At 46.2% G+C, this 16,661-nt stretch overlaps 1 protein-coding gene across 1 annotated transcript in view; it reads left to right on the top strand.

Moving 5' to 3' along the window:
- Positions 1-9,784, top strand: part of NFATC4 (nuclear factor of activated T cells 4) — a 15,829-nt gene extending 6,045 nt beyond the window's left edge. Inside the window, exons 2-9 of the mRNA XM_044660059.1 lie at positions 1,553-1,715; positions 2,324-2,523; positions 3,912-4,084; positions 4,522-4,662; positions 7,024-7,079; positions 7,362-7,488; positions 7,800-8,375; positions 9,177-9,784. Coding sequence (XP_044515994.1) covers positions 1,553-1,715; positions 2,324-2,523; positions 3,912-4,084; positions 4,522-4,662; positions 7,024-7,079; positions 7,362-7,488; positions 7,800-8,375; positions 9,177-9,244 — 1,504 coding nt within the window. The 3' untranslated portion in view covers positions 9,245-9,784. The remainder of the gene's footprint in view (positions 1-1,552; positions 1,716-2,323; positions 2,524-3,911; positions 4,085-4,521; positions 4,663-7,023; positions 7,080-7,361; positions 7,489-7,799; positions 8,376-9,176) is intronic.
- The last annotated feature ends 6,877 nt before the right edge of the window (positions 9,785-16,661 follow it).

Below are 16,661 nucleotides of genomic sequence, written 5' to 3'. Positions count from 1 at the left end.
TTTCCTCATCTGTAAAATGGAGATAATAATGACACTTATCTCTCAGAGTTGTTATAAGGTTAAAATGAGATAATATATGTAAAGTGCTTTGTAAACCTTAAAATGCTATGTAAATGCTAGCTATTGTTATTATTATTATTTTATATTTTTACCTTTTGTTTTAGAATCGATACTAAATATCGATTCCAAGACAGAGGACCAATAAAGGCCAGGTAATTAGGGTTAAGTGACTTGCCCAGGATCACCGCCAAGTGTCTGAAACCACATTTGAATCCAGATCCTCCTAACCCCAGGTCTGGTGTTCTATCCACTGAGCCAGCTAGCTGAGCCTAACTATTATTATTAATCATCTCTGCCATGTCTAGTTAAGTAGATCCAGACTGGGGAAACAAACAAACAAACAAACAAAAACAGGTTGGGATCTCTGTCTGGCTCTCTCTTGTCTAGATGGAAGTTCTGAGGAGTCTCTTGGTAAGATTCCTTCTCATGAATTCCACAAGAGCATATTAATTCATAAGTCTTCATCCTAGGCAGTCAGAGTGATGTAAAGGACTCTACTTTTATAACTCTCACAAGTGGTGAGAAAAGATCTCACAGACTGGGAAGAATGTTGCACTTAGAGGCAGAGATCTGGGCTTGAATTCCAGCTCTGACACTAGCTTTGTTGTTATTTTCAGACATGTCTGACTCTCTGTGATTTTGGGATTTTGACAGATGAAGAAACTGAGGCAAACAAGGTTAAGTTACTTGTCTGGGGTCACACAATTAGGAAGTGTCTGAGGCCAAATTTGAACTTTTCCAAGTAGCTCTGTAACTTCAAGAGGCTATTTCATTTATCTGAGACTCAGTATTTTTATTGGTGAAATGGCAACAATAATACACTACCTATCTCATAAGGTACCAGGAAAGTACTTTGGTAAACTTTAAATTACTGCATAAACACAATTAGTTATTTTATTATTATTATTACTGTTACTGTTAGAAAGAGCTTTAGACCAAATCAGGAGGCCTGGATTCTTCCATTTTCTCATTATATGACCTTGGTCAAGTCACTTAACCCATGTTACTCCTAAATTTCTTCATTTGTAAAATAAAATTATATGATCTCTAAGTTCTCTTCCAGCAATAAAATACTGATCTATACCTTGCTTCTTTTTATCTTATACTGAAGCATAGAATTAAAGAAAGGATTAGATTTTCTGTGTAAGCAAGTGAAAAATCTAACTTTCCTTCCTAACTCTAACACCCCAATGGTGTAGAGCTCTATTTCGGGGGACCTTGAAGAAGCAGGGTATACACTTGCCCCCTAAGATATATGTCATGTTGCTACTTCTTCCAGAGTGCTGAGAGGATCCAAGCGTTCTGTTTCTAAGCTATCCCACAGCTCCTTGTCTCCTGTAGCTATTTCTCTCTCTTAATTCTATCATATCTTAGGGAGCTCAAGGGTGGTGGTTCAGGGCTATTTGGGTCATGTTTAAGATTATCCAGGTTTTGAGTTCAGGGAAAAGGGAAGTCCATTTTCCTCTTTCCTTTACTCCCCGCCCCCCACCAGAGCCTCAGCACTACCCCCACTGGATTGGCCCCTGCCTAGCCAGTTTGAACAATTGGAGCTGAGAATTGAGGTGCAACCCAGAGCCCATCATCGTGCCCACTATGAGACTGAGGGCAGCAGAGGTGCTGTCAAAGCTACACCAGGGGGGCACCCTGTGGTCAAGGTAACTAGAGGATTTGTGGAAGAAAGGATTCTGTCCCCTCTAATTCCCAGTCCCTAGGGCAGATGGGCTCCAGCTGTGTAGCCCCATAACCATGCCCTTTCCCACGATCCCTGGCAGTTCTGACCTGCCTGGCCAGCAGGCTGGAGGAGGGGCTAGGCTGTTTCAGGGAGGCGAATGAGAGTGGGTACTCTTTCTTTCAGATCCTCGGATGCTAACCCCTCCCCACTCCCCCCCCCCTGCCATTTCCCCTTCATTTCATCCCCTGAGAGTCTTTACAACCCACTCTAAAAGAAGGATGGCCAGTGAGATGTCAGGGGTAAGGTTAAACTAAGATCAAAGGTTACTGGGAATTAGATTGTCTCTATATCAAGTCCAATGTCTCCTTCGATTTTCTCCTGCCATCTCCCCAGCCAAGTCTGGGCCCTTCTCCAAGAGCAACACTCTTACTCCAGGCCATCTTTTCCCAATAGCCCATGCTCTAGTTCCCCTGAGAAATATATTCCAGTATTCCTTTTATTCTGCATGCCCCCCCCCCAATCCTTGGTGGTCCGAAAATTTTAGAGCATATTATAGATGTAATTGTGATGCTCCATGTTTCCCTCCACCAGCTCCTGGGCTACAATGAGAAGCCACTGACTCTGCAGATGTTCATTGGTACGGCAGATGAACGGAACTTGAGGCCCCATGCTTTCTACCAAGTTCATCGCATCACTGGCAAGATGGTGGCCACAGCCAGCTATGAGGCAGTGGTCAGTGGCACCAAGGTGCTAGAGATGACTCTGCTCCCTGAGAACAACATGGCAGCCAAGTGAGTCTTCATTTTTGCTTTTTAGTGCCAGCAGGGCCTGGAGACCAGGAGCCTTCAGTGGGGCCCAGCACCTAGGACCAGGTCATCCGTTCTTCATCTTTCTTCTTTTTCCTCCTGCCCCTCCCTAAAAAAGGAATAACTGAGATTCTTTCTCTGAGAGAATTTGCTCCTAGGAAGTGGGACATGGCTCTTTGTCCTAGACATCGAATCCCTTAGAGAAGTCTATTTTGGAATGAGATGGAGGGAAGGACTGGGGTGGTATCTCTTTTGCTCTTGGAGAATTTATTCCTGAATAAGTATATTTAGGTTCCAAGCCTTCAGAATAGTCAGGAGACACCTTTCAGGGATTATAGGGGGAGTATATTAGTCAGTTAGCAAGCATTTACTAGATGCTATGTTCTGTGTTAAATGCTAGGGATACAGAAAAAGGCAAGCCCTTGCCCTTGAGGAGTTCACAATGTAATGGGGGAAATAACATGCAAAAAACCAGGAACACATAAGATATATGTTGAGCAAATGGAAGGTTTATCTCAGAGGGCTGGCACTAGTAGTGAGAGGAGAGAGGGGATGGGAAAAGCTTACAGACAAGGTGGGATTTAAACTAAACCTTAAAGATGGAGGTGAGGAGGGGACAGCTAGATAGCACAGTGGATAGAGTGCCAGGCCTGGAGTCAAGAAGTCTTGAGGTGGGGGGAGGTCAGCTGGGTAGCTCAGTGGAATAAGAGTCAGGCCTAGAGACGGAAGATCCTAGGTTCAAATCTGGCCTCAGACACTTCCCAGCTGTGTGACCCTGGGCAAGTCACTTGACCCCCATTGCCTAACCCTTACCACTCTTCCACCTAGGAGCCAATACACAGAAGTTAAGGGTTTTAAAAAAATAGTATTTGATTCTAAGATAGAAGGTAAAGGTAAAAAAAAAAAAGAAGAAGAAGAAGAAGAAGAAGTGAGGAGAGAGAGCGTTCCAGGGACAGAGGACAATCCAGGCAAAGACAAGACAGCAGTGTGTGTGTGTGTGTGTGTGTGTGTGTGTGTGTCAGTGTGTGTGAGAGAGAGTGAATATCAAGAAGGCCAGTGTCATTGGATCACAGCATTTGTACAGAGGAATAAAGTATATGAGCCTCGAAAGATGGGAAGGGGACAGAATATAAAGAATTTTAATCACAAAAAGAAGAGTTTAGATTTGACCCTGGAGGTCATAGGGAGTCACTGGAATTTGTTGAATGTGAAGAGAAGGGTGGATGGGCAGGGGAAATGAAACCACTTTGGGAGGTAAGTGGGGGATGAATGGAATGGTGAGGGGCTTAAATGTGTTCCCTTGGAAAAATTTCATCTTGACATCAGGAGAGTTAAAGGGGTTCTTAACCCTTTTCCCCAACCCCACATGATAGCATCGACTGCGCTGGAATCTTGAAGCTTCGGAACTCGGACATTGAGCTTCGCAAGGGGGAGACGGACATTGGTCGCAAGAATACGAGGGTTCGCCTAGTGTTTCGAGTACACGTGCCACAGGGTGGCGGGAAGGTTGTGTCGGTGCAGGTGGCTTCGGTGCCCATTGAGTGCTGTGAGCAAAGGGAGAGGTTTGGGTCAGGGTACCCTCAAAAGAGTGGCTCTGTTTTTCTGTCCTATGTCCTCCCGCTTATGTCTTTCCTGCCATCCCACCTATGTGGACTTGCTCCTCCATTCCCCCTTTCTGTCTGTCTCTTTGTAGGAGGCTCCCTGCTCATACTCCTTGTGAAGTCTCTTCTAAGAGTTCCCTGCTTGTCTGTGGATCCCCTCCACACTCTTGGGATCTTTTATCTGTTTTCCTGGGACCCCTTGTCTGCATGTCCGTGGATCTGCCAGCCTTTCCCTAGCCTGGGGGTGAAGGGTAGGATTTCCCCTCTGAGACCCTAGTGGACTCCATGGCCCAACTCTAGAATCAGGGAGTTGGCGAGGGAAGGGGTGGTTCTTTTACATTCTTCACATCTTTGCCCAGTTTCTCATTCCTTCTGGTTGCAGCCCAGCGTTCAGCACAGGAGCTCCCCCAGGTAGAAGCCTATAACCTGAGCGCTTGTTCTGTTCGAGGGGGTGAGGAACTGGTGTTGTCAGGAGCCAACTTTTTGCCCGACTCCAAGGTGGTCTTCATTGAGAGAGGCCCTGGTGAGTACTCAAGGGAGTGAGCAGAACCCAGGCTAGAGAAACGTGGGAGGAAGAGTGAGGGCCAGGTCCAGTGCAATGGGAAAAGAGTCAGAACTAAGAGAAGTGTTGGGATTCTGGAACAAATTATCCATATGACTCTGGGCAGATCAATTAACCCTCTGAGTACTCAGTTTCCTTATCTGTAAATTGGACAAAATAAGATAATATATGCAAGAGTATCAGGGAAAACGGAGTAAAGTACAAAGGTTGGAAATAATTTTTTATTTTACTTAACTTACCATTTTTTACTTAAATATTAGTTACATTATTTAGTTAATTTGAAATTTTCACTTATTTGATAATTCTTTCAGCGGCCTGACTGCCCTTCTCCAAACACACTTGTTTGTCAATGAATGCTCTTTCTGAAATGTGGCATCCAGTGTTCCAGATGATGTTCAGAGAGCAGGAAAGACAGTGCTGCCCTCATCCTGGGGCTTGAATGAAGTTTATGTCATTCATCTATTTGAATCTTTCTATCTAATTCTTGATTTCTCTTCACAAGGACTTATTCATCATAATAATGGGAGGATCAACTTGACAAGGGTTGGCTTCCATTAGCTAGTGGTAGATAGGATGAGGTCAGATGAAGGGGATGAGCCAGGACCTCCCAACTCCCACTGTCCACATTTTGACTATTCTTTCCATCCTATGCTATGGATTTTTTTTCAAAGCCCAGAACATTCTATGAAGCAGGGGAAGACTCGTACCATTCCTATAGATGAAACTTGTCCAGGGCTTTGGTGGTAGGTGGAATGGGAAAGTAATTCCGTGCCGGGATGGCAAGGCACATCTGGAGAAGGTGAATAGGAAGTCCCTGAAACTTTAGACACTCACTTCTGTTTTTGAGTTTCCCGAGAGCCCTATTCCTGTCGTACCTTCCTGGAAGATAGGCTCTGCTTCACCTTCTGGTCTAGTTAGAATCAAATCTGGGAAGTCCATTGAGTAGTCTTGTAGAAAAGGAATGGGCACGCAATTAGGTGGAGCCAACTCTTCCTCTCTCATTTGCCTTTTAGTCCAGAAAAGGAGAATTCAATGCCTCCTGAGGGATGCTTTTGATAGTAGAGGATATTCTTTTTCCCACCATAAGACAGATCTCTGTGGAAGAGGCAGCATCATATTAAGGTTGATGAGTCCTGAGTCTGGATCTACCACTCACCTTTGATTGGTTTTTCTCCTCTTATTCTCAGTTTAACTTTCTGTATCATAGCAACAAAATCAAATCTGATGCTATAGGTGAAAAAGAACTAAGATCAACGTGTATCATGTATACTTTGAAAAGAAGCAGATTATTCTTTTTTTAGAAGTTAAGTGTCTTAACTTTATAACCCTCCCAAAATGGAGTGGATTTTTAAAAAACCCTTATCTTCTGTCTTAGAATCTATACTGTGTTTTTGGTTCCAAAGCAGAAGCGCAATAAGGGCTAGGCCAGGGGTCAGCAACCTTTTTGGCCGTGAGAGCCATAAACGCCACATTTTTTAAAATGTAATTTCGTGAGAGCCGTACAGTGCTCACAGTGCAGCTCCTGTAACAGCACCTGAAAAAAAATGGACTTTATGGCTTCTGCAGAAAGAGCCATACGTTGCCGACCCCTGGACTAGGCAATAGGGGTTAAGTGACTTGCCCAGGGTCATACAGCTAGGAAGTGTCTGGGGTCATATTTGAACCCAGGACCTCCCGTCTCTAGGCCTTGATTTCGATCCACTGACCACTAGCTACCCCCTGGAATGGTTTTAAGAGGTAGTAGGTACACCTTCACAGGAGCCTTCAAAGAGAGGCTGGATGAATACCTGCCAGTATGTTGTAGACAGGTTTCCTGTTCAGGTGTTGTCATTTAGTCATCTCAGTCCTGTCTGACTCTTCATGACTCCAGTTGGTATTTTCTTGGCAAAGACACTGGAGTGGTTTGCCATGTCCTTCAACTCATTTGACACACAATGGAACAGAGGTAAACAGGGTTAAGTGACTTACCCAGGGTCACACAGCTAGTAGATGTCTGAGGCCAGATTTGAACTCAGAAAAGATGAGTCTTCCTGAGTTCAGGCCCAGAACTATATCCACTGCACCATCTCTCTGCCTGTTCAGGTACAGATTAGATTAAAAGAGCCCCCAGGTCCCATGGGAAGCTGTGGCCGAGTTTGGGATACATTGAGCCAACCCTCGGTTCCTCGGGTCATAAGCGGTCCAAACTCCCCTTCTGCTCCGTCGAGATAGTCCAGTAACGTTTCGGGGCTTCTCTTGTGGGTGCCTCTGCCTCCCTCTCCTGCCCGGAGTGCGGGCCGGGGCTCCTGAACAAGGCTTGAGCTCTTTGTCCCCTTCTCACAGATGGAAAGCTGCAGTGGGAGGAGGAGGCCACCGTGAACAGGCTGAAAAGCAATGAGGTAATACGGTATCCTTGGGGGACTCCCATTGGCCCGGGGAAGGTGGAGAGCCGGGAAATTCTGGACGGCCCGGCCAGCCCCGCGGGCTTCAAGGGGCCACATTCTCTCCACAAGGGGGCAGCCTGGTAACCCTGGAATTGGATATGTCCCTTTGGAATGAATTCTGCTCAGTAGTGGATGGAAAAAAAAAAAAAAAAAGGCTAGGCACTGGAGTCAGGGCCCTGGGAAAGGCTGGGGGGCTGCCCTCTGCTTCTCATCTCTTTTCCCGCTGCCCCCTCCCAGGTGACGCTGACCCTGGCTGTGCCCGAGTACAGCAATAAACGGGTGTCCCGACCCGTCCAGGTCTATTTCTATGTCTCCAACGGAAGGAGGAAAAGAAGTCCCACGCAGAGCTTCAAGTTCCTGCCCGGTAGGATGCCAGGGGGGAAGGAGGTGCTGGTGGGGAGGCAGGCGGGTGAGAGAGAAATGGCCGTGCCCCGACTCAAAATCGGAGCCCCCTCCCTCCTTCCCCCCAGGGAAACCATCTCTGTCCCCCGGGCAGGGATGAGGAAAGGAGTGGGGAGAGCTTAAGAGAGCCGAAGGAGGCCTGTCGGGGTCCTGGGGGCAGCAGGGAGGGAGGGCAGGCGGGCGGTGATGAGGGAGGGGGTACCTCGGACCCAGAGCCACTTGCTTCTCATGATCCTATCTGTGTCCCTCATGGCTGGCCCTCACCCACCCCAGTGATCTTCAAAGAGGAGCCAATTCCAGATTCATCACTCCGTGGCTTTCCTTCAGCTCCTGGGCCCCCGTTTGGTACCGACATGGACTTCTCACCACCCAGACCCCCCTATTCTTCTTATCCCCCTGATGATCCCTCCTATGAACCCCCTTATTTGTCAGAGGGGTTCAACTTTGGGACGCCTCCCCTGTACCCCCAGACAGGCCCTCCTTCCTACAGGCCTGGCCTGAGGCTGTTTCCAGAGCCTAGTGGGAGTCCTGGCTGCCCCCGACCTCCTCCCCCTACTGGCTTTCTTCCTCGCCCTTTCCCTGCTGACCCCTATGGAGGAGGAGGGGCCCCCTTCTCCATGGGGCTGCCTTTCCCACCACCAGCTGCCTACCGACCCCCACTGCCAAACTCTCCCCCACCGGAGGGGCCCTTCTCACCCCAGGGTGCCCACCCTGCTGCTGAGGGGTATGGTGAGGTGGGGTCAGGATATGGCACAGGGGAGGGAGCCCCAGAACAGGAGAAAGAGAGGGGCAGCTATGGCAGTGGCTTCCGAGAGAGCGTCCCCATCCAGGGCATCACACTGGAAGAAGGTGGGTGGAGGGATCTGGGGTACTTAGCTCTATATCTGGGGCTTGTGGTCGGGGGGAGGCTTTAGCTAAATAGAATGGGGCTCGGTCTAGTCTTTCTGTGTGACAAAGATACATTTTCCTGGGAATTGATCCTGCTAGAACTTGAAGGTGGCTTAGGAGGCGGGTGCTCAAGAGAGGGAGGTTCCTAATGGGCTTTGGGGTCTCCTCTGGAGCCTCGTGGGTTGGGTGTGGGCAGATTCTGGGTTACCCTCAGTGTACGTGCACGGCGAGGTTTCTTTGGTCTCTGAGGGTGGCTGCCCTGGTAGCAGGTGTGGGGATATTTAATGCTCTGTCCACCCCCCACTCCCATCCTTCCTGGGGAAGAATGGGACCATCCTGTGCTGCTCCTTTTAGCTGAGATTTTTTTCCCTTCCCCTCCAAATGGAGGCATGAAACCTGGCTCCTTCCTCACCAGTGGTGGCAAAGGTCCCAGTTAGCGATCTAGAAGCCATTTGGATTCCCCTCCCCTCAGTGAGGCAGCATGCACAGAACCCTATCCTACGGCCAAAGGGGGTGTAGAGTGAGTGGGGAGAATGAGCCCAAAACCAGAGAGAAGGAGATGTAAAGGGGGACCCGAAGAATCTCTGCAGTGGAAGACCGAGGCTCCAGTTTGACTCTCTAGTAGAAAAACAGATAATAGTGGAATGGGGCACCTCGAGTTAAGCATAGGGCCTGAGAGCCCCCCTGGCAGGGTCTGAGGTCTTTGGGGTAAGAGAGACTTATTCCAATTTCCTTTGCTCCTCCTCCACCCCTCCCTTCCAGTGAGTGAGATCATCGGCCGAGACCTGAGTGGCTTCCCTGTGCCCCCTGGAGAAGAGCCTCCTGCCTGAATTGTTGCTGTGGTGGCGTGCTACACCTGCCCCAAGCTCCACACCTGCCCCAAGCTCCCTCTGCCTGGACCGTGGTGCCTGCCCTAGGCTCCCTCTCGCCCTCTCACTGCTCTTCCTCTTTCCTAGTTCCTTCCCCCCACCCCCAGGTATAGTTTTGGGGTACGGTCCTCCTCTGGTGCTGCTTCATTCTGTCTTTGGGTTCTTGTTCCCCATCTTCTAGCACGGGGTCTCACCCCACCAAAGTGGTGCTATATTGGAAGCCCTGGGGGCAATGAGGACAGGACTTGATGTGGAGGGAGAGACTGACCTGGGGAGGGAGGGATGGACAGCCGGAGGGAGGAACAAGCTGAGGTGGGAGAAGGGGCCTGGGAAGATGCAGGAAGCTTCTGGGGGATGGTCTTCTTGACTAGAGAGTGAGATGACTCCAAGGCCTGGGAGAGGGGGCCCCCTGGGCGCTGGCTGACAAGGGCAATGGGGTGTATATAGCTCATATGTACAGGATGTAGTATACTGGATGGCGGGAGAGATTCTGTATTAATAATAAACTGCTCATTGGTTAGCACAATTGACTCCGAGTGATTTGGGGCTCGGAGATTGGACAGCTCATTCTCCAGCTCTGCTTTCGGGAAGCCAGTGGGATTGGAGGAGAGAGAGGAAGGCTGGGTGGGCCTCCAACTCCAGGCACCGAATCCAAAAGTTTCCTGGAGGAAGTGAGCTGGGGAGGGAAGGACCTGAAGACCTTTGTTGAGGCTCATAAGGTTTGGAAGCAGGAAGAGGGGGTTACTGGTGCAAGGAATGTTTCTCTTTCAGATTCTGGCCTGAATAGAACTAGTCTGCCTCCTGCCAAAACTATACCAGACAGAAGGTTCTTGAGAGACGGGAAAATTCAGTTTTGGCTTTAGCATCTGGCACCCACTTGAGATAGAGGTCTTGATGTTTCTGAATATGCAGTTCATCCTTTAGCCTATCTGTTTGATGGTGCCCTACAGATCAACAGTCCTTTTCAGGCTCAGAAATCTTCAAGCCCAATCTCGATGTTTATAATGGAGGAAACAGGATCAGAGTGGCACAGTAGCTCATCTGTAGTCACACAGCAAGTGGTAAAACTGGGTCTAGAACCAAGCCCAGGGACCTTTCTTAATTCAGTCCAGTTCACAGAACAATGGAAGCTGCCCTTCCTCTGTGGTGATAATCTTACTGTAGTCAGTGGAATCTCAGTGTAGTTAGTTCTTTGAACTTGTTGAGAGAGAGAGAGACAGACAGACAGACAGGCAGGCAGACAGACCCAGGTGGGCAGGATTAGGGAAGTAGCCTACAGCTGGGCACCAGAGAGAGAAACCATCTGGCACAACCCAGCTCTGAACTCTTTGGCAGGATGCTCTGGTGAGCTTAGCAAAACCCTAGAACTTTGCCGTCAACAGCACTGGTACCCTCTGCAGGCTGCACAGGAGTACCAGGGGTCCTTAAGCCAGTTGTAACATCCTTTACCAGTGATAAGCCCCAAGCGCCATATTGAATATCTTCTCCTGTAATTAGTTGTAGAAGCTTTGTGGCTTTGCGTCCTGGGATATGAGTGAGGTTGGTCGGGGCAAAGTTGGTGGGAGGGAATCTCTAAGAGTTTTTAACATTACAAGGTTACATGATATTCTCAGATGGAGGGCAGGATTCTGGGTTGTAAAAAATAGCATTGATGGTTTACCTTACCAATCGTAAGCACTAATTAAATGACTTCTGTGTGCTAGGCACTGTGCTGAGCTTGAAGGAGACAGAGACAAAAGTAAAGTGCCCGTTCTCATTGAAATTTCATTCTTACTGGAGATACCAGTCTAAAAAACAATTGACCCTGGCCTTATTCTACCAGGATAAGGCCAGCTGGGGTGCTTTCCCAGAGTTCTAGGGACAGGTATTCCCTGAGGCACTGGGAGGTGTTTCTTTTCTAAAGCTGCTGTCTCAATCCCCATTCCAGTGTATTCCAGACCCCTCTCTCTTTAGTGATTAGTATTCCAGTTCTATTTAACCAATTAATATAAATTAATTTTTACAAAGGGATATTATTTAGGTAGCACAGTGGGTAGAGCCAGGCCTGTGGTTGGGAGGACCAGGCTTCAAATCTGAACCTAGATACTTAGCTGTGTGGCCTTGGGCAAATTACTCAGCCCCAAATTGCCTAGCCCTCACTGCTCTTCTGCTTTGGAACCAATATTAGTATAGCTACATAGATATAGATACTTAGTATTCTTAGACTGAAGATAAGTTTTTTTTTAATTTAAAATTTTTTTTCATGGTTTATGGCTCTTGTTGTCTCCCATCCTCTCTTCCCTGTCCCCCTCCAGAGCTGACAAAAAATTTCACTGGGTTATACATATATTATCACTCAAATCCTATTTCCATATTATTTATTTTTATAATAATCTTTTAAAACCCAAACCCCAAATCATATACCCATAAAACAAGTGATAAATCATATGTTTTTCTTCAGTGTTTCTGCTCTGATAATTCTTTCTCTAGATGTGGATAGCATTCTTTCTTATATGTCCCTCAGGGTTGTCCTGGATTATCGCATTGCTGCTAGTAGCAAATTCAATTACATTTGATTGTCCCCAAATTTTTCACTTTTCTGGGTATGATGTTCTCTTGATTCTACTCATTTCACTCCATGTCAATTCATGGAGGTCTTTCCAATTCATATAGAAATCAAGCAGTTCATCATTCCTTATAGCACAATAGTATTCCATCACTATCATATACCACAATTTGTTCAGCCATTCCCCAATTGAGAGACAATCCATTATTTTCCAATTTTTTGTAACCACAAAAAATGCAGCTATAAATATTTTTGTACAAACAGATCCCTTCCCATTAAAAAAATCTCTTTGGGATACAAACTTAGTAGTGGTATTGCTGGATCAAAGAACATTCATTCTTTAAAGCCTTTTGGTCATAATTCCAAATTGAAGAAGGTAAGTTTTTTTTAATTAAATTAAAACTAAAAACAACAACAAAACCTGCCTAGGATGAAGACTTATGAATTAATATGCTCTTGTGGAATTCATGAGAAGGAATCTTACCAAGAGACTCCTCAGAACTTCCATCTAGACAAGAGAGAGCCAGACAGAGATCCCAACCTGTTTTTGTTTGTTTGTTTGTTTGTTTCCCCAGTCTGGATCAACTTAACTAGACATGGCAGAGATGATTAATAATAATAGTTAGGCTCAGCTAGCTGGCTCAGTGGATAGAACACCAGACCTGGGGTTAGGAGGATCTGGATTCAAATGTGGGCTATTTCTCAAAGATAAAGCAAGGACTGAAGTTCAAACATTTCCTTTCTAACACTTTCCCCTAAATCACTTTTGTCCCTGGGGAGAGTGGGCTTATACTTAACAGTTTCTACCTCACTGTTCACTCTATCAAGTTCACTTCCAAATGGTGGCATTCTTGATAGATGGGTGACTTTGGAGTTCTACTGCTCTTCTGGGCCAGGCAAGTTGCTTTGGTTGTCTCTCTTACATCATATGGCTTCCAATGTGAATTCAGCTCTCAGACTCCTGACCTCTGGAAATTCGTAAAGCCATGACCATCTCAAATCTCCTTCACCCAAAACAGGAAAAAATCAATGCAAAGAGGCAAAGAACAGAGGCCTGTATTTATGAGGTCACCTGCTGGCCTCTACTAAGGAGGACCCTGACCCTCTCATCTTATAGCATTATCTCTATGTCATTAGAACCCAGCCAGGCAGGATAGAGATTAAGAGTCTGGGATTGGATAACTAGTACCTTTTGAATTAATCCTTGTTTCAGCTATATAGACAATCTCTTCATCTCATAGTTAGAGGACCTGAACCAATTACAGAAGCTTGTGCAAGTTTAAGTTTATATGGAAACTGCTTGATAGAACACACTACATATGTTCCTAAGGACTGGCTTTATTGGCTAGGCCCCTATTATTCACATATATAAGCATATGCAAAGTGAAGACAAGGTAGTTTTTAGAGAAAAAGATACTGGCAGCTGGGGAGATGCGTTTCCAGAAGGATCTACTCACCGGCCTTTGCAAAGCCTATTGGGGTGGACCCTAATCATAGTGTCTTCTGGAAGGCTTTGCAAAGGCCTGAGATTCCAGGACCCAGCAAGGCATTTGCAGGATGGCTTTTATCTGGGAAGTCAATGATCTGGAAGATTCTGACCATCTCATTTCCTTGACTTTCTGTAGTCTAAATCTGTCTTGTTTGGGGAGTTTGGAGCTGGGATACCTATCCGCTTTTTTTTAGGAAATAAATACTGGTGTACCCAGGAAAAGATGAATACAGAAATTGGGTAATTGCCCCAGTGCCCTCTCTTTGGGGAATTTCCTAGTCCTTTCTTTGTCCAGAAACCCCCTCTGACTATTCGATAACTTTTATTTAAGATTTCCTGTGTGTAAGGCACTGTCTTATGTGCTGGGCCAGAGAAATTGTTGTTGTTTTTCAGCCTGACTCTTTGTGACCCCATTTGGGATTTTCTTGGCAAAGATACTGGCGTGGTTTGTCATTTCCTTCTCCAGCTCATTTTATAGATGAGGAATCTGAGGCAAACAGGGGAAATGACTTTATCTAGGGTCGCACAGTAGTAAGTGTTGGAGGCCAAATTTGAACTCAGGTCTTCCAGAATTCAGGCCTAGCACTCTATCCACTGAGCTACCCAGCTGCCCAGGGCCAGAAAAATACCTTGATAAAAAAAAATATGGTTGACCCACCCCCATTCCTACCATCAAGAAATTCTTAGTCTAGTAGAGTTGATGAGTACACAAGTGAGACTACAAGGCAGAATGAAATGAGAATCATTGAAGATGTTAAAACAAAATGTTATTGAAGTTTAGAAGAAAATGCTCTGACTAGGGAAGACCATGTGGAAGAACTAGAATTTTGGGGGACAGAAGGGGTCGAATAATGCATATGGTTTCATCTGGTAGAGATATGAGGGAGAAAGGCAATCTTGGGAGAGGGCATAGTGAAAGTAAACAGCTTGAAGAAGGGAGGTATAGTGGATAGATGGTTATATTTGGAGTCAGAAGTCTTAGGTTTATAATCTGGCTCTGTCACTGACCTTGAGCAAATTACTTAATTTCTTTTGGCCTCAGTTCCTTTATTTATTTTTTTAAACCCTTATCTTCCATCTTAGAACTGATAGTATGTATTGGTGCCAAGGCAGAAAGAAGAGCAAGGAGGGCTAGGCAATGGGGGTTAGGTGACTTGCTCAGGGTCACCCAGCTAGGAAGTGACTGAGGCCAGATTTGAACCTAGGACCTCCCGTCTCTAGGTCTGGCTCTCAATCCACTGAGCCACCCAGCTGCCCCTTCAGTTTCTTTATTTGGAAAAGGCAGGGTTGGACTTTGTCTTTCAGTCATTTCAGTCATATCCAACTTCTTGCGATCCCTTTGGGAATTTCCTTGGCAGAGATACTGGATTGGTTGGCCATTTCCTTATCTCGTTCATGTGACAGATGGGGAAATTGAGGCAAATAGGGTTAAATAAGTTGCCCAGAATCTCATGGCTAGTAAGTACCTGAGGTTGGAGTTGAAATCAGGTCTTCCAGACTCCAGGTCCAAGGCTCTATCCATTACACCACCCAGTCGCTCTAGGGTTGGATTAGATGACCTCTAAATTCCCTTCAGGCTAAATTTATAATCTTAGATGGATGTTGGGTTCTAGAAAGAGGGAATTGTCTGCTGTGACTGGAGCATGGGATGTCTGAAGGGAATCAGTAAGAGACGAGTCTGATTTTGGAGGCCCTTGACAATCAGGCTAAGGAATGCAAACTGTATTTTGTAAGTAGTGAGTCACTGAATGTTTCTGAGCAGGGGGATTGGATGATCCCAAATGTGGTTTGGATGGATCAGTGGTGGGAAAGATGGATTGGAGACAGGAGAGAATGGAGTCAGGGAGGCCCCACAGGAGACATTGGAGTAGAACAAGTTATAAGGTCTGGAATTAGGGCAACAGCAGTGGAAACAGAATGGAGGGCCAAAGGCAAGAGACATTATAGAAGAAGAAGAATAGATAGAACATGGATGTGGGAGGAGTTGAAACTGAGATCAGAAATAGGTAAGTTAGGGGGCAGCTGGGTGGCTCAGTGGATTGAGAGCCAGGCTCAGAGACAGGAGGTTGTGGGTTCAAGTCTGGCCTCAGACACTTCCCAGCTGTGTGACCCTGGGCAAATCACTTGACCCCCATTGCCCACCCTTACCACTCTTCTGCCTTAGAACCAATACACAGTATTGATTCTAAGATGGAAAGGAAGGGTTTAAAAAAAAAAAGAAATAGGTAAGTTAGGAGGGCTGGGTTTTTGTTTGTTTTGAGGAGGTGAAGAGAGATAATTATTTTTCCTTTGGCGATATTGGATTTGATGTGCCAGTGGAACGAGTTAGGGGAGATGTCTACCCCAAGCATATAAAGACTTCTCCCAGTGGAAAGGATAGATGAGAACGATTTGTTCCAATGCCATGAAAGCAGCTGAAGCAGGTGCTGTGGAGTGCTTAGGGTTTGGTCAGGCATTGAAGATTCCAAGGCCATCCATTGCATCCTGGGCTGTTGCCAGTTGTCTTGACTTTTGTCCTGCCACTGGACTTCAGTGACTTTAAAGAAAGAGGGAAGGTGATAACTTTGCTCAGCTCTGCCTCACTAAATCCAACTAACGTGTAAGTCAAGACATCACCCTCATGATGTCATTGTCCTCTTCAAAAATGGATAAACAAGAGCAGGAAGTTAAATATGGGACTTCTACCCAGAGGAAAGATATAAGTTTCAGATATGGGTGTAAACATTGTTTGTTTGTTTTTTTAAACCCTTACCTTCTGTCTTGGAGTCAACATTGTGTATTGGCTCCAAGGCAGAAGAGTGGTAAGGGCTAAGCAATGGGGTTAAGTGACTTGCCCAGGGTCACACAGCTGGGAAGTGTCTGAGGCCAGATTTGAACCTAGGACCTCCAGTCTCTGTAAACATCGTTTTTTGAAGTGCTAGGATAATAATAGAAGCTATGGGAATGTTTCACATTGCAGAAGAGGGAAAAGAGAAGAGGGATGACAGTGAAGTAGGGTAAAACTGGCATGGAGGACAAAAGGAGGAGGAAGAAGAGGCAGAAAAGATAGAAACAAAGAAGGAAAATTATGACTGAAGTCTTAGGTGCCAAAGGAATAGGCTGTCATGATGAAGGGGTAAGATGGCAGAGTAAAATGAATACTGGATTGCAGTGGTCCAAAGTGTGGTCCAGGTTGGACTAGATATCATAAGTCTGAAATCTGTTGGGTTTAGAACTGAGAAGAAGTCATTGGGTTTGGCAATTATGAGGCTACTGATGACCTGTGAGAAAGCAGTTTGAATGGATCAGTGGGAGTGGTGTGGGGAATAAAAGCCAGATTTTAAGGAATTGAGATACAAGCAGTG

Source organism: Gracilinanus agilis, chromosome 2 (assembly GCF_016433145.1).
Source record: "Gracilinanus agilis isolate LMUSP501 chromosome 2, AgileGrace, whole genome shotgun sequence".
NCBI classification, from domain to species: Eukaryota; Metazoa; Chordata; class Mammalia; order Didelphimorphia; family Didelphidae; genus Gracilinanus; species Gracilinanus agilis.
This window is presented reverse-complemented; position numbering and strand designations above follow the sequence as displayed.